This window comes from Motacilla alba, chromosome Z, assembly GCF_015832195.1.
Source record: "Motacilla alba alba isolate MOTALB_02 chromosome Z, Motacilla_alba_V1.0_pri, whole genome shotgun sequence".
NCBI lineage: Eukaryota > Metazoa > Chordata > Aves > Passeriformes > Motacillidae > Motacilla > Motacilla alba.
This window is the reverse complement of record NC_052046.1, coordinates 13,689,190-13,712,725: the sequence shown is the minus strand read 5'-3', so window position 1 is coordinate 13,712,725 and position 23,536 is coordinate 13,689,190. Positions and strand designations below refer to the sequence as shown.

The 23,536-nt window shown below is 39.3% G+C and overlaps 1 protein-coding gene across 1 annotated transcript in view; it reads left to right on the top strand.

The window, feature by feature from the left end:
* Nucleotides 1–13,165: 13,165 nt before the first annotated feature.
* Nucleotides 13,166–23,536, top strand: part of OXCT1 (3-oxoacid CoA-transferase 1) — an 81,930-nt gene continuing 71,559 nt past the window's right edge. The window contains exons 1-3 of the mRNA XM_038123577.1: nucleotides 13,166–13,651; nucleotides 17,148–17,256; nucleotides 18,608–18,698. Of these exons, the coding sequence (XP_037979505.1) occupies nucleotides 13,181–13,651; nucleotides 17,148–17,256; nucleotides 18,608–18,698 (671 nt within the window). The 5' untranslated portion in view covers nucleotides 13,166–13,180. The remainder of the gene's footprint in view (nucleotides 13,652–17,147; nucleotides 17,257–18,607; nucleotides 18,699–23,536) is intronic.

Below are 23,536 nucleotides of genomic sequence, written 5' to 3'. Positions count from 1 at the left end.
GCCACACCATTGCTGATCCAGGCCAGGATGCCATTGCCCTTCTTGGCCACCTGGGCACACCCTGGCTCATGTTCAGCTGCTGTCACCAGCACCCCCAGTCGTTTTCCACTGCAAAAATTTGACTGGGGTTTTGCCCCTATCAATGAATGCTTTCCAGCCTCACTGCAAAATAGGTGCTGTCCATAAAATAAACTGAAACAAAGGCAGCAAAGATCAAGCCCACACTTGGGGGCTTTACTTTTCAATGAACAGGTTGTTTGTTTTTTTTAACTAGGTTTTAGCATTTAATTACTTAAAATGCTGAATTACAACTGTGAAAATACATTTAAATAATCCTGAAATGAAACACCTTTGATTAGAGAAATGAAGCACTTGCTCCAACATTTTGTCCAGCTTTCAATAATTCTCTTCATGAACTTCATAAATAATAGAGTTTGCATATATGAGAGGAAAACTGTAAGCTTTCCTTTTATTTTTAAAACATCTTCCCACTATCTGACAGTCAATCATCAAATACTTGGTGTTGTCTAGTTATAAAAGTGCTACATTTTATGATATTGTTTCCCTAGCCTTCTCTATATCTTTACCTGCCTGGAAAAAGCTAATACTGCAGTGCCTATTCTAGTAATGTAAAAAAAAAAATTCACATAATATTGAGAAATTTGTCAACTTGAATATTTTGAAAGAATAATTGAGTAAAGACATTTTCCCATTTTGAGGTCATATACTATTCATTCTGTCAATGCCCATGTTCCACCAAAGTACCTAAAAAAACCAACCAAGCAACCAAGCAACCAAGCAAAGACTCTCTCAACCAAGCCTCCCCCTCCCTGCATCCCCCGAAAATAAAGTGTCGCTTACTGGAGTACTTTAGAAGTGAAAAGATGTCTACTTACAGGAAGAGTAATTTTTGCTGTTATTTGTCTTATGTCTTATGAAAGAATTGCCAAACATATTTAATACAACAAAAAAGTAGAACCTAGAATGAAAATTTGTGTTTTCTTCCCAAAATGGTTTGATTTGTAGAAGAAATAAGTGTTTTGATTGGATATGTATTGTTGTTGTTCGTTCCTGCATAGTTGATATTCAGATGCAATTTTTCATCAAAGGAGCATCCGTATTAAGAATACCAAAAGCATTCTGGTAGCTAACCTGTGAGTGGAAGAGATGGTGCTTCATGCCTTAAGTGAAATAGAGCACTTTTCATGTTGTCAGCTTTGGGACTGAAAAAGGCTTGTGAGATTGAGACATCCTCTTCTTCAGATCCTTTGCTTACTTTGTCCTTACTTCTCCTCTTCAATCCTCAGCTTTGATTTAAGTGTTGCATTTTCCATACCTAGTCAAATGGGCAGGTGCATCAGCCCTTAATAGTGAAGGAGATGTCACACAGCCTTGAAGATGTCTCCTGTAAAAAAAAAAAAAAAAAAAAAAAATTAAAGAGTCCCAAACAACCTAAACTAGAACAAAACACCAAATGGTTGCATGTTGACTCATCTGATAAAGGAAGTGGTATTTTTATTTCCTGTGCTTCAGGCACTGCCGCAGGTTACTTTAGTTGTATTCATTTTCAAAGCTATGTGCATATGCAGTGACTGTTTTTTTCCCAGATATTGTTATCCACTCTTTCTGTAAATATCCAGTGAAATTGGTTTTGACCTTATCAGTTGCTGAGATGAAAGAGGTGTGTTTATGTTAATACCAAGCTGGTAAAATAAAAGCTGTACAAAGGTTAAACTTGGAATATTTGTAGTGTTTGGGTTTTTATTTCCCCCGACTTGATTTTTATCATGAAATGTGTAAGGGAGTAGAAGACATCTCTAGTGGCATTTTTCTTGGCGCTTTTTTCTCTCATACCCTACGTACTCTCACTGGGAGCTGGTTTGTGAGGAACAGAGATGACAGGAATTCAGGGCAAGTAACTGAGAGACTGCAGAGCCTGGAAAAGGGTTGGGGGGCTGAACTGGCATGGGGTGCTGCCTCCTCACTGCAGTTGCCAAGCCCTTACCCAAGGCAGCCTCTGCCTCTCTCCTGCCTGGATTGGGCTCTGAACAGCCTCTGCCCATCTCTTCCCCAAGCTGTATTCCCTTGGGCACTAAACCCCCAGGCTCTGTTTTGTAGTTTATGGAGCTGCTGTGCCAGCCTTTTCCTCACACCATGCAAAGTGCACCATTTTGAAGACTGGAGAAAGACACGGTGTCTGATTATTTGAGAGAATGGTGACCTCCTTTGCCTTATTTTTTGCTTTTGCTTAGAACCTGTTTGAATGAAATCCCCGTCTGTTGGATATTTCAAGGAGAGTGGAGCTGTTCAGGATTTGCTACCTCTCACGATTCTTCTCAGAGCTTGGGAAATGTAGCATTCAAATTCCTAGAGCATCACATGAAGGTGCATCAAATATTTTCCTGAATATTTCTATGTTTAAAAAGAAACTCTGAGTGACACCATAAATTATGTTGAAGCAAAAAAATTGTTCACTTCATATTCTAGGGAACAGTTAAGATAAAATTATCTCTGGTGAGGGAATTCAGGTGGGATTTGTGCTCTTTCAGTGCCTAGCACTACCTGCTTGTTTTTAAGGTACCTGTTATCAATGTGGATGAGGTAAGGTGTTTGATGTTTAGAGACATGCTCTGTTCCTAAACTGATGGAAGAATAACAAGAAGACACACTGTTGTTGTGTGCCAACAGTGTGGTTGATGGAAGAAGGAAAGCTAGCATGATTTTGTCCTTCAGGGGCAATTGCCACTATAGTTCTTCTGATATTTTGGTTTTGTATATAGATGAATCTCTATGTATATGTGCATGTATGTATATATGGTGCAAATTAAAGTAGACTCTGTAGATTGCTACATTGGATTCTGTAGCTTCTTTCCTTCCAAACCACATGCTCTTGTCCTTCTGGTGTGTGTGTGTAAATGTGTATGCTGCTAGAGAACAGGCTGGTTGTAATGATACGCTTGGGAGTTATTTTTGTCCTGTGGTATTCCATCAACAATTGCTAACTGCCCTGATATATGTAACTGCGAAACTGGGCTAGCCCGACATCTCAAAATACCTGAAAACTTGGAACATACTAGGATAAGTAATGTATTGGATATACATAGTTACTCTGCTTTAGTAGCTGTAGGACATACATTATTTATATTGAAAGTTAAAGAAACACTGCTTCAACACAAGAGAGTTGTTCCTTTGTGTATTTAATATTATTTAAACTAGGGAAATGTCTTTAGCTTTAATAAAAAATACAGTATCATCTAAGAAATGCAGATTTGCACAGCAGTGATTGATAAATTTTTATTATTATTAGCAGGTTCAAGATATTTTGAATTGTGCAAATTTTCTTAAACTGTGACACTAAAAATAGGTAATATTTATAATAACCTCTAGGCTGGAAGGAACCCATAAGGATCAGCAAGTCCAACTCCCTAATGTCCAACCTGAACTTCTCATGGTGCAGCTTCGTTCCATTTCCTCATGTCCTGATGCAGGTCACCAGAGAGGGGAGATCAGCACCTTCCCCTCCTCTGCCTCCCTGTTCCTGGTTAGGAGGATGCAGATTCCTGTGAGGTCACCCCTCAGCCTTCTGACTGCTGACCGTTTTGCTCTCTGGAAAGAAAGCTAATTTGCTTCTAGCAAATTAGTCCTCTGACCAGAGGTTACAAAGCCTGGTGATCACTGGATTTCTTACTGCTTGCTTTAGTTAAGAATTGACTCTGTGGAAACCCAGGGCACCGGGAATATTCCTCTGTCTGCTCTGGGATGCCCTGACCCCCAGGGGAGCACTGACTTTGACCCTCATTCATGGAGAAAGTTTCCTAGATTTCAAGATAGACTAGAATCCACAAAAGTGTGAAGTAGATTATAGAGAGTAGTGCAGGTATATCACTTGGTGAGAACTTTGGGTTTTGGGATTTTTAATATGTTGTGAATGAAAGTGAGATGGAGGGCATAGGATGTCACCCTGGGTTTCTCCTTCATGCTTCTTCTTCCTTCTTCTTCATGGGTTTGGGTGGCATTTTGTATTTGGGCAGAAAAGTCTGCCTTGTGGGCTCTGTGGGATCAGTTATTGGGTTAAAAGGGGAAATAATCTAGGTGTCAGTTCTTAATTGGACAGTTTCATCATAAAAGACTTTGTAACCAGAGATTGTTGCCATTTTGTGCCTTCTAATGAAAAGCTGCCGAACTCACAGTAGTGAGACTGTTTTACTGATAAGAAATAATAAACACCTGAGTCCGAACATCAAATACCATCTCAAGTGCCTTCAATCCAGACCCAGAGAAACTGACAACTGGTACCGCCACAGACTCCTAATATTAAGAAAAAAAAAAAGAAAAGGGGAAAAAATTGTTGTGTGGAGGTGGAAGTAATTAGTAATGGAAAAAAAAATAGTGGCATTAGAGAGATAGAAAGATTAGATCAGACATTATCAGACAAGACTCAGGAGCTGTTAGATTTATTTTTATTCCTTAGCACATTCCTAACAGTTTTAGAGTCTGTGGTCAAAATTTGTGTTTAAAACTAACAAGGAGAGTATCATGGATGTTAATATAGATGTATTTGGCTAGCTTGAGTTTGTAGCAAATAAAGCAGCATAGCATGCTTTAAGTCCTGTAGAAAATGGCAGAAGTTATAAAACTGTATTTGGTAGAGGATCTTAGAATGACATGGAATTACCATGATTTCAACAATAAGTATTTGCCCTTATTTTTCAAGCATGAATAATTAGTTGAGGAGTACAAGAAGAGTTAGTTACAAAAATACTTGAGTAAAGCTAAATTTATTAAAATCTGTTGCAGAATATTTGGTTCCTCCAATTGTCTTTCATCACTGTATTATTTGAAGTAGATATTTCTGTTATTGAATATAAGCAAAATAAATATTTGTATTTATGCCCAGAAAATATGAAACAGAGGTCTTTATTTACTGTATGTTAGCTTCATGTGTTTGTTGTAACTAATAATATCTCTAGTAATATCTGATGGTCAATAGTATGCTAATCGCCTTTCAGACACTCTTCAAGTTCAAAAAAAGGAGATATACGTTCTGCCTCTTTTGCTTCATGGCTTTGCAATTACCAGGGAAGGGGAGCAAAACTGGAATTTATTCATAATAATGCTAAGGAAGTGGAAAATCATTACCAAATATTTCCTTCACCTTTGTGGGATTAAGGACTATGAAATGATTTCCAGAATTTAGAGTCATATGGAATAATATCATGGGATTATTCATAATGTCATTATTCATGACATTATAAAGGGCAGTATCAAATTCAGTCATCCCTCTTAAAATTAGGCTGTGTAGTCTGAAATATATCCAGGTGAGAGCATTTGATATTCATATTGTCCATGCCAAACATAAAATCAGAGAATAAGGGTGACCTATAATGGAAATTTTACCTTTGTGTCAATAGATGTGAAATATATTTATTTTGGACAGGCATGTGAATGCCAGTAATTAGAAATTGCAGGTGTGTCATATTTCTGTTTACCTTATCTTATATGTCTGTTTTTTGTTCTACCTGCTTTCCATTTTGTTTATTGTTCAGGTGGTGCCCTGACAAAATATGAACCAGCTGCTTTCTTACAGCCTGCTACTGGAACAATGTGGTACTGGATTTGAAATAAGTTCTGAACATAGAAGGTAATTTAGCAGTTTGATATCTGGTTGTTAGAGTGGCATGCACAGAACTTTGATGTTGGAACTGCTGTCTTTTAAAGTGACCTCCCTAGAAGAGGGGAGCATTAAAGACTGACATATAGGAACTTCTTGATGTTTGAGGGAGAACTGAAGCAATTTCTTTTTAAATAGGAATCATAAATCTTCTGTACAATCTTCTATATGTAATGAAATGGTTTATTTTCAACAGGCAGGGAAACCTGGGTTTGTCTATTACATGGTTAATGAACAAAGAATGGTGTGTACACTGTAAGCCTTCATCCAGAGGAATGGTGTGCCTGCCACATCTCGTTTATTACCTTCTGTAAGTGTTGGTCTGGGAGAACTTGCTTACATCAGTCTTTGTCCCAGTCTCCAAGTGTTACAGATCACTATGTTTGTAATTTATGGTATTATTTCACAGTCGACTTACAGCAAAAACAGAAGTAATGTTCTTTGGTCAAACAGACTCTTGTCAGTTCCCATCTTCAATTGTATTAATTCTAGAGTCTAGTGTGATGGTTTGGTTCAGAGCATCGACTCTCTTGTTTGACTGAATGCTGCCCACTTCTAGCACAGAGCCAGTGTGCAGCTGAATCATCAAGCTGATCTGAATGTCTGTAAAAAGAGACTGTAGCTTCGTTATGAAACTGTTATGTATAGCATCTGCAGAGAGAATCTTTATTTGGCATTTACTGAAGTTTTTTGCCTTTGTAAGAGGTTTTATACAGTTAATTCCCTTGGATCATAGCAAAATTAAATCCACTAATTGGGGTGTTGAATTAATCTATGTAGCACTTAGCACTGAAGCTTTTCTTGTTTTTCTAGGATTTGTCTTGATGGCAGAAAACCCAAACCAACCAATCAACATTCCTAAAAAGATCATGCAATGGATAAGAATAAATGTACATGAGACAGGTGTCATGCCTTAGTCTGGCAAGCATTACTCTTGGAAGAAAATTAGTTTCATCAGCTACTTGGGTCTCTTGACACATCTTCCCACTCTCTATGACACTGAGTTTTAAATTGTGCTTACATGGTTGCATCTTTCAGATTAATGTGGTTGGAAGGCTCATCCATGTTAAAAGCCTCCTGACCCCTTTTCCAGTGCTACAGTTGGATGTTCAGCTATGCATATTGATGCACTGCCCTTGCTTGAGCAGGAAGTCCGTGTTTGTTGTACATTTGTTGCGGGGCAGGATGTGAGGTGTCTGTGGCATTCTGGTTGGCTTGCTGGAAATCTGCTACCTGTGAGTGCCACTGCCAAGAGTACCCTCTTGAGCCTATGCTCAACAACATACCCCGTCTTCCGACGTCATAAGAAAATAAATACAAACATACTGAATTTAATAACCTAATCTTGTCAAAGGTAATTCCTGTTACAGTGTGCAACTGTTGAAGTGGCAAACTATGATAATGATATGCAAGGTTTTACCCTGTGAGGTAAAGGAAAAATTCAAGATTGTTGACAAATTTTCTGATTCCTGTTGTGCATAACTGGCAAGCTAAGTGAAAGTCTTCAAGTGATTGCTTGAACTTATTAACAATGTAAATGTGCTACAAGCAAAAACTGTCATGTTTATCACTTGGATAAATAATCTAGTAATGTGAATATACATTCTAAAATTATGTGGGAGTCTTGAGACCTTTTTGCCATTCCCATAGCAATTCATTTCAATCCAATCTTGCTTGTTACCATTGCTACTTAATGTTCTCTATGGCAAATTTGCTACAGAAGTAGCACTTCATTGGTGCCTGTTAGTCTTAAGTGAGAACGGGCATTGATACTGAGAAGACAAATGTCAAAGACCGAAGCCATTTGCGCTAGAGAGTTCAGCAGGATGCCACGGGGTGTCACCAACGCGCTCAGTACAATCAAGGTTTTAACCAGGACATCTCGTGGAATTGATGTCAATGTGAAATGATTGTGTTTACTGAAAACTTGAAAACCAGAGCATGCAAGTCTTCATCAAACTGGCCCCAGAAACAAACTATCAGGATCTCTGATGAGATGGTCGGATATGCTGAAGTTGAGAGCAAGAAGCCCAAGAGCTTTGCAACAAGCAACTGTGTGCTTGTAAACGCATGGAATCTGCTGCTTAGGCTTAGCAGGCTTCAGAGCTCCTTCTGAGTGTGTACTTGTAGAACCAGTTTTAAAATCAGACAGATTTACTCTACCAAAACCAGGGGGTGGGTGAAGGAAAACATGGTGCTCTAAGACTCAAGGATTCTAAGAGGTCTTTTAAAAAGATAGAGAAGTGAATTGTAGGAGTTAATTTTAATTCACCTTCCAAAAAAAATTAACAGTAAAATTTTCTTATTTTTCCATTTATCTTGTGTGCAAGGTGTTATATTCCTTACTAATTCCCTTAATTTGCTTGTGACTGAGAAATGGAATGTCGCTGTAAAGGGCTTTCTGCTTTTAGACATGGAAGTTTTGGACTGTTGAGAATACAAAACAAGCCATTGATAAGCTGCTCACTCTAAGAGAGAAGCTGTTCTGACATCCAGACATCTGCTCTTCTGCAGTTGGATGGACTAGAAGAATTAGGAAAAACAATTAGCATCCAAACCAGTTGGAAGATGGATTTGCACTTGGTTTTTTTAGTGCATGCATTGAATTGTCTCCCTTGTCAGTAGATGATAAAGTAATTACAAGAGCTTAGACTACATGCATGAGTTTGCATGCTAGATTCTTGTAGACAAGAAATGGTGCTTTCTAATTTAGCTCCACACCCATGAAATAGATGGCAAAGTCCAAGTTTCAAAGAGGAAACCACAGTTGCAGGCGAAACCTGCTGACCAGGCAGGTGTTGCCTTTCTTCATTTACAGCCCTGGCAGCTTGGCCTTGTAGTCTTATTGTATAGCCCTAGCAAGGTGTGGGATAGGGTGTGTGCATGTGATCTGTTCACTGTGTATGACCTCTGCAAAAGAATACCCACATGATCTTATTAAGGCTCCATATTCATTTTGTATGTTGTGTATCAAATGGAAGAAATAAATTGGTTTACTAGCAGTTTTGCAAAGTCTACCTCAGTTGTGTTTTTATGGTACATTCCGTTGCTCTTGAGGTTTATTTGAAAGAACCCTTAATTAATGTAACATTGCATTGCAAAATCCAGAAAAGCCTGTTACAGTAGTGCTACCAAACATGAACTGACTTGTCGTGTGACTTTCGCTATGTTTACCCTTACAGCACCATTGGTATGGAGTGTAAAAAACCCCATTCTTACAGTTTGATCAGAGGATGTGGGAGGAAAGACTTTCCGATTCTGTTGCATTTTTGCACCAGAAAATTCCTGACAAATGTGAGGAGTCAGAGGCTAGTAGCCTTTTCTGAATAGGCATTTATGCCATCCTCCATAAATATCAAATACACAAGCATACAGAACTTGTGCAGCTGATGTCTGCAAATATCTGCTGAATAGACATTTTGGGGTTTCCTCACTCCTGCTGTAAAGGAATGATAAGTCACTTATCCTTTCTCCAGAACTGACTGTCACTGACAAAGGTTATTGCACTTATTTAGACAATATTAACACCAGTTACTAAATGAGCAATACATAATTGTGAATAGAAGTGCTAAGGATCATGCTGAGTAACAGACTCTGTATTTCTGTTCAAAGAAAAATGATAACTTAATTTTAAGTGCTGTATAATTACACCTTGTAAGTACTGTGGTTTCAAATTGAGATGCAGCATTTGCAGTGGGGAGAAAGTTTGAAGTTCTGCCATTTTTTTAAGACTACCAAATTGCAGTAACTACTTAATTGTTGATTTAACTGCTGATATTTCAGTGGCTACCTCTCAAGTGCTGTCAAGGTTAAAAATTTGCTGTGGTAACTTAATTCTCAAATTTTGCTGAGTATAAAATATTCAGTGGCTTCTAAAAAGTTCTGCATAATTACTTAGCTTTTAATAATGATATGATAGTCTGACAAAATATAGAAGCTTCTGTATAATTTATATGAAAGTAGGGCAAATTTCTACCCAAAATATGAGTCTGGTATAAGGAAAACTGGACAAATATGAAAGCAACAACAAAAACCCCAAAAACCCTAAGAATGTTTTTCATTGTACGGAACGCCTCATACAGTTAGTGGGTTTTCTGTTTGCTTGGTTTGAAATTTTTTTTTAGTTTTTTAAAATCTATTTTAATTTAAGAAAAAATTCCCTAATTAGATGAGCTCTAGTATTCTACTATATATTATTATTATTATACAGTAGTCATCATTATTATTATACAGTACTCTAGTATTATACTGTATTCTACTGTGCAATATTCACTGTAACAAAAATATTTGAGGAATTAACATTATCTGCTCAAGAAGTCCTTTGTGGATAAAGAACTGCTCTTGCCAAAGTGGTGTTGGTTCTTCCTTATTATGTAGCTTCTCTATCCTTTCATAATTTGGTATCCCTCTTTACCTTAAGTTTAGGACTATAAAAGGAAAGTTAGCAAAGAGATTCCTCAAGAGGTTCAAGTGTTGTTCCCTTCAAAAACTTTGGCTTTGTGCTTCTCTCATTTGCTTTACATTTCCACAACCATCTAGAAAACAGCTTTTAGGGTTTGGGAGGTTTTGTTATTGTTTGTTTGTTCTCCAGTTTAATTTTGTCTTTGGCATTTATATTTAATTATTTTTGAACTTACATTTGTTTAATCCCTGCTGACTTTTAACATATATAGTTTTAATTAGACTTGTATTTTATCTTTTTTGTAATGACCTTCCTTTCACTGAAATCTTGTTAATAAGTTGAATATTTAAGTTCCCATGGCTTCCCAGTGTGATCATTAGTCATGCAGGTAGCAGCCCTTTTGTCTTCCCCTAGTCATATATTCTGTAAGTGCTATGAGTTGATCTTAAAATTGTTGAATGTATTACACAGAGCTTGTAAGTATTTTCATATTCTCATCGTATTTGTTATTATTTAATGCTTTTAGGTCAGTATCATGAGTTTTTTATCCTCTCTTTGTTTGTTTTCCCTGTAGCACTCCATTCTTGCAGGAATATCAGGATGCCATGAAATAATGTTTCGATTTTTGTTGACTTGCCGTCCCACATCAAGGGAATCAAATGACTCAAAGATGAGTTGCAAGTTCGCTTAAATGAATAATATAAACAATACTTTAATATTTTGAGTAATAATCAAAAGTACTGAAAAACCGAACTCTTGTTTCAGAACTGGGACCTATTAACATGTTGAAGATAAGGTTAGGTGTTGTCTAGGTGTGTTCTATTTGCTGCACAGTTAAATGAGCTTTCCCTTCTCTGTGGCTCCATATGTGGCTTTCATGCCTCACTAACTGAATTTTCCAGTGGGTCTGAAAGAAAGGTAAATTGCTACATTTTAATTAGCTAAAGCCTGGGTCAAGTATAAATGAATTTAAGGGGGAAAAAATAATTGAGAAACAAAGTTCTTTACCTCAGAATTACAGTTCTTCCCCCTGTGCAGGTAAATCAAACCTCTGAACTCCCTGCTCACTCTTTGATGGCTTCTTTGGACAATATTATTTCACTGTATTGGTGTGCTGACTTTGACATCTTATGCTTGGTAGTAGTATAAGTAAGCTGGTGTTATACAGTGTATATAATGATTAACCTGTGGCTGCTCCAGAATGTCTACCTGCTGACTTGTTTTGGGCACCAAGGGTTCAAAACCTTGGTGTAAATGCTGTTGAATTTGGAAAGTGTTTTGACTCACATTTACTGCTGTCATGTGATTTACTTCACTACAAAATAATATATTGAAAAATTCTTGATCATTATAGAGACTTGTTTCACGCTGGCTGCTTAGTTGTAGTTCTCATTGTGTGAAGAACTTTCAGACATCTCAAAAAAAGGTTGATCTACTGTTCTTTCTAAGCTACTCCAGAAAAATTATTTTATCTACTCTAACAGTAATGTTTGGAACTTTTCTAAGCCAAAATAAAATGCTTGCAGTCCAAAGCATGTGAACTTTGCAATTAAAAAAAAAAAAGCGTTAATATAATCTGTAGCACCTGATAAGGAAAATTTAGTTCATAAACTAATTTATGTAAGTAGACTAAACAGTTTTGCATAAGAGATGTTCCAAGGAGGTATTAATACTCATCACTATACCTACTGCATGCAGTTAGCCCCTTTCCTTCAGTCTGCAAAGAGGAGCACTGTTGGAATCTCAAACAGTGCAAACTCCATGCAAAACAAAAGCTAGTTGTGTATATAACAAATACTCAGTGCTGAACACTTTGATAAATTCGGGAGTGCACTCTGTTGGTTTAAAGGAAGATAGCTTACTGAACTGAAGAGAATAAACTTTCTTTAGACAAGTTTTTCTATGCTTAGGGAAATTTTGCCTAAAGGAAACATGACTTAAGGAATTTACTTGTTTACACAAGATTTAGCTAGAACCAAGGTTTGTAAATCCAGTGAAACTTTTATACTAATACTTAGTCCCATAAGAATACAAGCTGTGCTATTATTTTGGTTTTAGTTTATTATGTCCCTGTAATTTGTAGCTTTTTTCACCTGGCACAATCCCAAACATAGCTAAATATGGTGAATAATTAGAAAACTACTGAAAACCTTCACAGTAGTGAAGGTGTCCTCCCCACTTTTCACTGGTATCTACAAGGTTTGCCTGTTATGTGAACTGTAAGTGCGGGAAACAGCAATTTTCAAAATGCTTATATAAGGGAGTGGCAGGCCACGGGCGACCAGCAGCAAGGCGGGACCTGTGTTCTGAATAAAATGGGCGGGTTCTGCAGGAACATTTTGTAGACCAGCAGCACACTCTGAAGATCTTGTTTTCCTTGTAACTTATCCTTCCGCATGTTGATTACCACAATGGCAAATTACAGTGAGGCTGGCAGCTGCATTGGAAACTGCCTGGAAACAAGACAAGGGTCAGCATGACCTGCCAGAAGTGTGACCTCCCGTCATGTGCGTGAGGAGAATTTCTCTTTTCCTGCCTCTAAACAGCTTCTCACATTTTTTTCTGTGAATCCTTCTGTTGCATTGGGCATCTTTAGGGCATGCACTGATCATTAGGAGTATTTTTAGGAAGTGTAAATAACAGCAGAGGCATATTTTGAACTTTCCTTCGAGCAGCAGCAAAAGGGCCAGCAGTTCACATCATGTGGCTGCCGCTTCAACAAGTATACATCTATTCCAGTAACATTTTCCCACCCAAACATAGCCTCCCGGCACTCTGTGAGGCCATGTGCTTTTTGGAGTCTGGGTCACCCTGACACTATGCACTGGAAACTTAACCATTTAGGCTCTGCCCTTTGCTTAATTCTTGTGCTGCTAGTCCTTGGTCACAAAGTGACAACTCAGAAATTTAAGCAACCTTAACTTTATGGGGGAAAAGGCTGAGATGGCACATCTGAGTTGTCCATCTGTGGAAACTGTGGAAAGGAAAATAGGAAAAAGAAAAGAAAACCAGGAAAAGCTCTTGTTTGCTGAAGTGATTGTAGCATTGTTACACTGGTGTGCTGCTGATTGATAGAGTTTGCCCAGCTGTGTTTTGCGCGGGTTCTGATGGTTTTTATGAACAAACCCGCTGACGATGGAGGGGAGGCATCAGTGGAGCTGCAGGAGTGGGGGCTGCTCCCTCCCGTGGGACAGCGCCCGGGACGGGCTGCGTGTACTCGGCAGGCGCGGGGCGGCTGGACAGCTCTCCCGGGTCCCGGACGGAGCCGGCGGCCGAGGGGACACCGGAGGCATTCAACCCTCCGGCCCCCTCGGTCGGCGGCCCCGCCTCGGGCGCACCGACGTCAGCGCACGTCAGGGCCGAGCCCCTCGCCCTCCCTCCGCCGCGGGTTCCGCTGTCCCGGCGCTCCTGCTCCCCGCGTCCCGCCTTGGGCTCCCGCAGCCGCCGCCCCAGCCCGGCCCGGCTCCCGACCCCGCTCCGCTCCCCGACAGCCGCTCAACGCGAAGATGGCGGCGTTCAAATTCCTCCTGCCGCCCCTCGGCCGCCGCATCCTCCTCCCCGCCGCACGCAGGGCTGAGGTAAGGGCGAGGGGCGGCGGGGAAGGCGGGTCCGAGCCCCTTCGCCTCGCCCTGCCCGCCGGGTGACCTTGGCGGGGACCCCGCTCGCAGCCGCCCGCGCCGGGGTCGGCGTGTGTGGCGGGGGGTAGCCGAGCCCCGGGTGGGCGGCCGCCCTGCGGCCCCGGAGAGGCGCTTCCCGCCCCGCGGGGAAGCGATGGCTTTGTTCGACAAGCGAGGGCTTGTCCCGCGGCAGCCCCGCGGGCGGCGGGAGCGGGAGGGAGGGCAGAGCGCGGCCCCGCCGCAGGCCCGGGCCCGGCGGCGGGTGGGGATGCGGTGACCTTGAGAAGCTGGCAAGGAGGCTTGGCTTTGAGGTTTTTTTGGTGTTGTTTGCATATTTAAGTTATTATTATTCATTTCGATCCCCATAATTTCAAAAGGCAGCACAGTTACAGTGTGCTGCTGTGTATTCCCATGTTGCTCTCACCGCCTCCTCTCGCGGAGGTGGGCGGCAGGTGTGCACAGCTCGCTGGCAGCCCCGCCATCTACTGCTATCCGTAAACGTGTGCTGTGCAGCCGTGCAGCTCCCTTCCTATGGGAAGCTTCTGCCAAATCTCACAGATTTAAAGGTTTCCAGCCCACATGTAACCATAGCAAAGTTATTTTTTTGTTTCTTCAGCCAGAAGTGTCTCTGTGGCTTAATTTATTTTATTTGAAAAAGCTCACTTTCTCATGCCTGTGTTTACTGCTCCTGATATCCTTATGGACAAATCATAGCACTTTCAGGTTTTGTTTTGCTATGTCGTATTTTTCCTTTTCCAGATAATTAAAATCTGTAGATTATTCTAGGAAGGAGCTCATCGGTCCCCATGTTACTTCCTTAAACCTGCCAGAATTGCTGCCAGTTCCTGAGGTCTTAGCTTGCTGCCTCAGTGTGCAGGGAAGCATAGGTGATCCCTGGTGCCTTAGGTCCCTGAAATCCCATTGCTCTCAAGCAACGGGGTGGGTAGGAAAGAGACGAGGAGAGGAGCATATTTAGGATAGAAGAGCAATGCACTCATTGGAGACATCCAACCTGCAAATGCACACTTGTGTAACACAGGCTTCTCTGTTCATCACTGTTGCACACAGTCGGGAAGATTAAAGAAAAGGTATCACGTGGCCTCTGAAATACTTTCCTATACGTGGGTACAGGGATACAGCAGAGGCCTGGCTTCCTTCCAGCCCTGGCCCTCAAGTCCTCTTGCAGACCTGTTGTACTGATTCCCAAAGCTGCCAGCATTTAATACTGCTCTGGACCTGTCCTGACAGGTCGATGTCCTTCCTGTTCAGAGGTCCTGAGAGCTGGATGCAGTGCTCCAGTGGGTCTCAGCAGAGCAGAGGGGCAGAATCCCCTCCCTCAATCTGCTGGCCACACTGCTCTGGATGCAGCCCAGGACACGTATGGCTCTCTGGGCTGTGAGTGCCATGGCTGAGGTATGTGCAGCTTCTCACCTACCAGCAGCACCAAGTAGTCAATGAGTTCCTCTTTCAGTCTGTACTCAGGCCTGGGGTTTCCCTGATGCAGGTGCAGCACCAGCATTTAGCTTTGTGGAACCCTTTAATATTCCCACAGACATGCTTCTTGAGCTTGTTCAGGTCCCTCTGGATGGCATTGTATCCCTCAGGGTTATCAGCTGCACTGGCTACCTTGGTGTCACCTGCAAACTGGCTGAGTGTATAGCTGATCTCTCTTTGTCATTGATGAAGATACAAAGCAGTCTTGGTCCCAGCATGAACCCCTGAGGAATCCCTCAGGACTCTGAGCCTTTGGCCACTCCCCTCTGGATGTAGCCATCCAACTAATTCCTCATCCACCAAATCCATGCAATCAAACCCATCTCTCTCCAAATTAGAGACAAGGATGTTGTGGGAGACTGTGTCAAAGGCTTTACAGAAGTGCAGATGAATCCATAGCCCTTGCCTTGTTTGCTGATGTGGTCACTCCATCACAGAAGGTAACTAGTATGATCAGGCAGGAGTTGTCCTCAGTGAAGCTGTGCTGGCTGTCCTGAATCATCTCCCTGTCTTCCTGTGCCTTAGTACAGCTGCCAGGAGGATCTGTGCCATGGCCTTCCCAAGCAGAGAGATGAGGTTGCCAGGTTGGTAGTTCCTGGGGTCCTCCTTTTTTACCTTTTTAAAGATGGGCACAGTGTTTCCCTCAGGGAAGTCTCAAGGGATTGCACCTGACTCCATGACTTTTCAAGTACCATGGATCAGTGGAGAAACATTCATGGTATAATTTGGCATGAAGAAGGCTGTTGCAGTTTTTCTCAAATGACATTGTTTCTTATGACCCACATACTGATTTTTTTATTGAGCCCATCAAAGCAGAGGAACATCATGGTCCCCACTGGGAAGGAGGTAATCTTCCATTCAGAAGGGTTTTCTTAATATACAATATAAACTCTTGAAGCTTTAATTATAAAAAGGGAACAGCCTGTGTAATATTGAAACTGAGCCAAAATTTGTTGCCCTCATTGTAACTGTAGGTAACTCTTAAGGTAACTCTTCAGGGAATAATTGGACTATTGTCTTCAAAATGTGTAGATTACCTTATTTATTTATTAATTTTCTCTTTCTTTCACAATATAATTTTTTTCACTCCTGCTATCAAGCTAGGACTTGAAACACCAGTAGGTAGTACTTTAGCTTTCAGATTTTCTGAATTTATTGAGAGTGTTTCAACATAGTGACTTAGGTGTCAATTTTTCTTCTGGTGCCTGAACAAATACTTGAGTAGTATTAATGCATGGTATTAGTGGTAAATACTTAATGAGAAAAAAAAGGTAACTGTGACCTAAATACATAGCAGTATGTACATAAGTTATGGTGACTACTGTGTAATGGCTTTGCACTGTGAGATACAGGTTTCGGGGTGGGATTTATGTTGATTTCCCTCTTGCCCTCCATATTCCATGCATTTCTTGGAGTCTCCTTGATTATGGGCTGTTCTTCAACAACATGAGGATCTCTAAGACTACATTAGAAAGTTCTGAGACTGCACAAGGAAACTGGGGGAGGGTTCACTCTGTGGAAGGGTGTCCCTGCTTACCATACTGCTGTCCTTCCTATTGTTTTGTGGCTTCTACTCAAATTTTGTGGTGGTGTTGTCTTTCTTTCAGCAGTTTCTGATTATGTTTAGTGTCTGGATGCCTTTGAAGCTCATGTAGCAATATATAGGTTTAAGGAGTCTCTGGATGGCTCCAGCTTGTGCTTAGGCATTGCTTTTGTAAATCTGTTCTCAGAAAGGCACAATTTGTCGGTAATTTAGGATGGAATTCTCTTGTTTTGGACACCTGCACTTCCCTTCCTTCTCATCCCTGCTCTCCCTTCCCCCCCCATCCCCCCTTAGTATTTACAGCATCGATGTCTTCTTGTATCTGTTTTCCCCTTATCTAGACAGAGGCATGGTCTTCATTACAAAGCTACAGTAAAATGCCTTTTGTTCATTCCCTTGTTTCTTTTATTGTTGTTGCAGATCTGTGGATGCTATTTTTCTACCAGCTGTCATCGCAACACCAAATTTTACACTGATCCTGTTGAAGCTGTAAAAGATATACCCAATGGAGCAACTATACTTGTTGGTGGTAAATATTTAAATTCTTTATGGTTGCTAGCATGTTATGGTAATGAGGTACTTTTTACTCATTTACCTTGTTTCTTTTACCATTAACTAATTTGAAAATCCATGGAATTGCATGATATTTTAAACAAATGGTTTCATACTCTGCTCATGAGGGGCATACTCTTTCAGTGAGAAAATCCAGGTTGTGTTGTAGGGAAGGGGAAAAAAACCTCAGAAAAATAGGTTTTTTTTCCCCTATTTGCAAAAATCAAAAACTGGAATGTATTTGGTTGAATCCAGAAAATGAGCTTGGTAATTTTCAAGATAGCATTGTCATTTCACATGGTTTGATTATTTTATGTAGTTTCACACGGTTTATATTTGTCTGTATCCTTTGTCTGCATAGTCTCTGGGTCTCTGTGACCTTCAACAAACTGCCTAACCTGTTTCTGTGTTAGGAAGTGAAGATAATGCTTATATATGTTACACTTAATGCTTATGTGTGGCATTTCCAGAAGAGTCAAGAATTTGCATAATAGTAACTTTCACTGTTACTTGAGTGTTTAGATATTGTAGATGCTTTTCACAATTTCATGGTGTTCAATCTGCATTTTTAAAAAAAGTGATTTATCTATTTCTTAAGTAGTTTTACTATTGCAGAAGTAATGAATGTAACATTGTAAAACACTTCAATGGAGATACATAATGAAGCAAAATTCCTTCTGCAGGAATTCTGTTTGTTTGTTTTTGTTGTTGTTGCTAATTCATGAAGAAAAGAAGATTTGAGGCCAAGATAGGTTAGCCTTGAAGATCTCAGGTTCTTTTAGAACCTAATTGATTCTGTGATTCTGTGAAAAGGTAGTGCTTGTAGTGTGACATGGCATTTCATTTTAGATGTACTGGAGTCTTGCATAATAGGTGGGAATGTGAGACTCTTTTGCCTTGGTGGAGATCTAGATTACTGTGATTCCAGGCAGATATCATCCCAAGGGTGTTCAGACTCCCAGACTTTTATCACCTAATTACACAGGCTAAGCTATGGGATGTGCAGCAAAGATAGGAAGGTTAAATGGGTAGAAAGAGAAGGAGGAATAATGGGTACATGGTTGAGGACACACATAAGGAGAGCCACGGCCCCGGAGCACGTCCCTAAAAGCCCACTCTGATGGGTAAAGAGCTTTCTCCGAACTGGAAGTGTCTGGTGAGTGGGAGATTCCAGTACTAGAGGGCAAATCCTTCTGGAAAAGTTGATTTATTTGGTTCACTAAGGAGCTACTCAGAAAAGATTTTGAATTCTCATACTTCTGAACATTCTGTGTTCTTTCAAACACTTGTTACATAATCTTTTTTTTTTTTTTTTTTTTTTTGTGTAGGTTTTGGATTGTGTGGGATTCCTGAAAACCTCATTGGTGGTTTACTGAAGACTGGGGTAAAGGGAATAACAGCAGTCAGTAACAATGCAGGGTAGGTATTCATATGTCTGTGGTTTAATAAGTACAGACTAAAAATTCCAGTTATGTGAAAAAGCTGATATATATGAAAAAAATCTTTCTTTTCAGCACCATTATTTTATATTAACCAGACAGCTTGGTTTGAAAGTGTTATTTTTGGAAGGAGCCCTGGAAGCTCAGTACTCGACTTTGTCAAGGACCAATTGTCATGGTGTAGAGTTGCAGTTATATTACTATAAACATTTACATTTAAATTTATGTATATTTAACTGGTTGACTGTAACTGGAAAGTCTAACTGAGAGGCTTTAAGTCTAGTGTCAGTGATTTTGTGTGTGTGGTTTTTTTGTGAAGTTCCAAATAGGGATATATTTTTTAAACACAGTTTGGTGCTTTCTGACCCTCTTACTGTATTTGTTACTTTAAAAAAAAACTCCAAGCAACACAAAACCAGCAGAGAATATCTATGATGAATGAATGGAGAGTCTCTTTAATGGGTCTTCAGATTTTTGATTTATTTTTTTAAATGTTTGCCCCTTAAGAAATTCATATGGGTTGAAATTGAGAATACTTCTTTCATATATAATTTTTCATCTTCTCATGCAGGCTTATTTTTACACAAGCTGTTCATTGTAGTAAACTCCACAATACCTAATGATCTCCATATAGAGAAATAACTACAACCACTTCTGTTGAGGTACATTGATGAAAATATAAATGAAATTAAATAAAAATATTAATATGTAAAATATTAATTGCAAATTCATTGCATAACAGATGATTTGTATTGGTATTTGGTACATACACAGTCAAACTTAAGCTCCTTAGAATCTTGTGGGAAACAATTTCTGATGGATGATAAAAAGAAGAAAGAAAGAGAGAAATAATTTTGAGTGGAAAGATCAAGCACTAGAGTAGAGATCATTAACGTTCCTCATAGTATTATTTTTGAATAGCACACGTGTATTTGCAGATAGAGAGACTGGACAGATGTTCCTGAAGGGGAGGTGAAAGTCTGAATATGAGAAAAAGTAGAAAGAGGAGCTCTGAGGAATAGGATGAGAAGGAAGACATTTTGTATTGTATTCTGAATATAGCTGAATATAGTTGCTGATGTTATAGGTTAGAATTAATTTATGTTGAAGTAATGTTAATTTTCCTGAAAGTTCTTTGGATTTTGAGGTGAAGTAATTTCTGTAAAACTATTGGCTGCTGGCAGGAAAGCAAAATTTAATTCCTATTCTCTTGAAACTAGTTTTGTATAACATTCATGAAAGCCTGGAGAGTTCCTCACAGAACAGTGTAACAATTTGAAAATGCTCAAGGGCATCTAGAGTTCTTTCTAAAGGTCTAGTTTGTAAAAATACAAGTTTTACTCTCCTGTTGAACAGTATAATTTATTTTGAAATTTAATTAATAATAAAATAGCTGTTTAATCTATCTTTGTATTTACTGTATTACTACTATGTGGAACTCAGCCTGCTATAGTATGGTAGTGTTTGGGAACCAGGTTAAAACACAGCTGTTGTCAGAAATAAAGTCAGAATTCTCATAAGAGCAATTGATACAATTTTTAATCTTCTAATTAGCCTGTAAAAAAGTATGCTTTTCTAATACCATACATCTTCTTAGCATCTTCTAATACCATGTCCAAAAGTTTAGTGGTATTATCAAATATTAGAACACTAATAAATGCTTTTGCAACTGAAGGAGCACAGCAATCATATACCCTACAGCAGTCGTATTCAAAGGGTCAATTGTTCCTGTAATGTTGAGGTGTCAGGCACTCTGTGGAATGAGTAATTTGCCACTTTCAAATTGCCATATGGTTTAGTGTGCTTTTCTTTGATGACCTTGTGTTGCAGTTGATGCCTGGCTGTGTTTCAGTTTCTTGACTGCAGCTGCTTTCTTTTCTCCAGCTCTTCCAGCAAATAGGAGGTAATTGGTTGTGGTCAGGTGTTCTTGTCCTGCGGGGGGTTAGCAGGCAGCTTGTAATTGGAGCAGGGAAGGAGCCAAGTGCACGGACAGACAGCCTGTTCTGGAGAGCAGTGAAGCTGCATGGATTAAGTCACATGCCTTTCAATATGTGAGAACCATGGAATGTTACAGAGCTGTCTGTTTATAACTAAAATAGCAGCAGTGGAGACAGCGATTCGCTTACATCTAAGGGAAAGCAGTAATTAGGAAGTCCTGAAGTGTTCTTGCCAACTTTTCTAGCTGGAAACAAGGTTCAGCAGAGCCTAGAAATGCTTGGCAGTGTCTGGAAACAACTTTAAAGGAGTAGGATGTTCACAGGTTCACATCCTACTTACTGTTCTGTGTTGCAGTGTAATTGGGAGGAGATTCCTCCTGCAAAAACTTGTTAAAATCGTGTAATTGCTGGCAAGTGAAGTCCTGTTTTTGGCCTACTTAAGACTTTTCAATGACAGGTTGTACAGTAGTTTAATGGGGTGCTCTTTGTCACATTGCTCAGCTTACCGCCTGCTGCTGCATGTTATGCTCCTGCTCATGCTGTGTGCTGGCCAGTGAAACAGCACCTTTAAGAGCAGTTACTCTTTTGCCAAGCCAAACAAGGCAAAGTGTTTGAAAGTGAAGCCGTTCAAATACCCAGTACCTCTGGTATTTACACAACTTGCTGCAGGGGAAACTGAAGCTCGTGAACCAGGGCAATAGTGCGAGATAACTGCGATAGATCGGTGTGCTTCTAAAATGCATCCTCTCATACCTTCTCCTATAACTTTTGCTTATATTGTTCATACTATAAGTACTTTATTTACACTGTGTTTTTGTAAGCCCTTTAAATTGAGAGTATTCCATCTCAGTAGGCTACCAAAATCCATTTTATTATGGATTTTCTTCATTATTGTTTTAATTTGATCCATTCCACATTTGCCAGTATTAAAGACAATAAACATATTTTAAAATAATAAATAAATGAAAGTAAATTAATGGATAAATAAATACATGTTTAAAATCTCATTTTAAACATTGATTCAGTAAATTCTCAACATAGCTGTCTTTAGTATACCATACCTTTTTTGCTGTTTTCTCAACTCCATGTAACTTCATGGTATCTTGTTGCATTCTGATTTGAAGTTACTTGGAACTTGGGATTTAGATGTTTTGGCTCAGCCTATGCTACAACTTTACTAATGCAGGCTACCTGTTGTTTCAGGACCTGTGTTGTAACAAAAACTATCAACATAGCCAAATATTTAAAATGAAAGTTAAAAAAATGTGCATGACATTATTACTTTTAATTAATTGTGCTTAATAAAATGGATACATAATTTTGGTTATAATCACACACTGAAATCAGCATTTTCATTGTACCTATCGCCTGAATAGGCTGAATTTTGCAGACCGAAAATGAAGCCCATTATTTGTGATAACTGTGTGTGTGGTCTGATTGTTTTAGCAAATTTTGGTTTTGTCTGTTTTTTGAGACTTAAAAATGCATCCTTTTTGAATGCAGTAATGTTGAATAAAAGGTTTTCACTTACACTAAAAATAGAGAAGTCACACTTAAGATCATAATTGCTTATCACCTGGGTGATCATCTGAAAGGAGATTGACAGCATCTGTCAGATTATCACTGGTTCAGACTGTGTTCTTATAAGGCATTATCAGCTTTTTGAACCTTTGGTCTCTCTATTCTTTTTGAAGGTCTTTTAATATTACAATTTTAATATTATGCATTAGGAAGGAAAAGATGACTTTGAGATAAGCATTTGCACTTTTGAGCATGATGCCTGAGTGCCATTACTTAGCTCAGTTAAGCATAATATTCTTGTTTTCCTAATGGGTTGGGCTATTTGTGGTTCCCAAGTCCCCAAAAGGCAGTACTCTGGGGGATCAGATGCAGTGGTAAACTTACTGCACTCCATATTCTAAAGCACAAAATGTATCTTTGTATTCTTCACAATTAAATAATTTTGACTTAAGACAGGTTTGATAAATGTTCTGTAAGTTAAATGTTTCAGGTTATCCCATTTTTCAGTTGTTTAACGGTTGAATGGTACATTTCTGTTAAAACCAGAATGTGTCTGCCATCTTTGCTGTGGATTCCCTGGTTTTTCTTTCATGTAAATCATGTGGCTTAATTCCACTGTTATTGTTACTAAATTATCTATCTATCTATCTGTCTGTCTGTCTTAATATTACTTACCCTTATTAAAAACATATTCAAATGTAAATCTGTATGTAAAAAAATACCAACATGTGGAAATTGTGTTTTAAATTCACAGAAGGTTGTGAAGTTCTTCCATATAGTATTAAGTATTGAGTGGTTTTAGTGGAACAAATTAGGTAATCTCTTGGTTCAGAAAGTTTAAATGTAACTGAAAATGTGTGAAGAACAGTCAAGGAGGCTTGTATGTACACAGAGATGGGATCAAGGTGATGCTCAGAGTGTCTTACATGGTGTGTGTCATTTTTGTATGTTTATAAGAAGTTCTTCAAATATCCCAAATTAGATGTATTTTCAGAAATTAAAAAGAAGGACACCTGTGACTCATACCTCTCTCAGTAGAGAGAGAAGAGTGGAGTTATGTAAAATCCTGCACATGGCAAATTGCCAAAATCAGGAAACTATATCTTTTCAGTGAATTTGATTGTTTGAATTTGATTTTTTTAAAATTGTCTGCATTCTTTATAAAGAATCTAATCAGATGCTTTATTACAGTTGTTAAATTGCTGACACTGTTTGAACTGCAAATCCCTGAAAATCTGCCTAGGTCATCTAAGCTAATTTTAGTGTGGAGGTGATTTAGGATTTTGGCAGGGCAAATTGTACTAACTTTGTACTACATGGAACTGTTGAGAAATCAGCTGTGGAGATAGCTTTCTGGTTG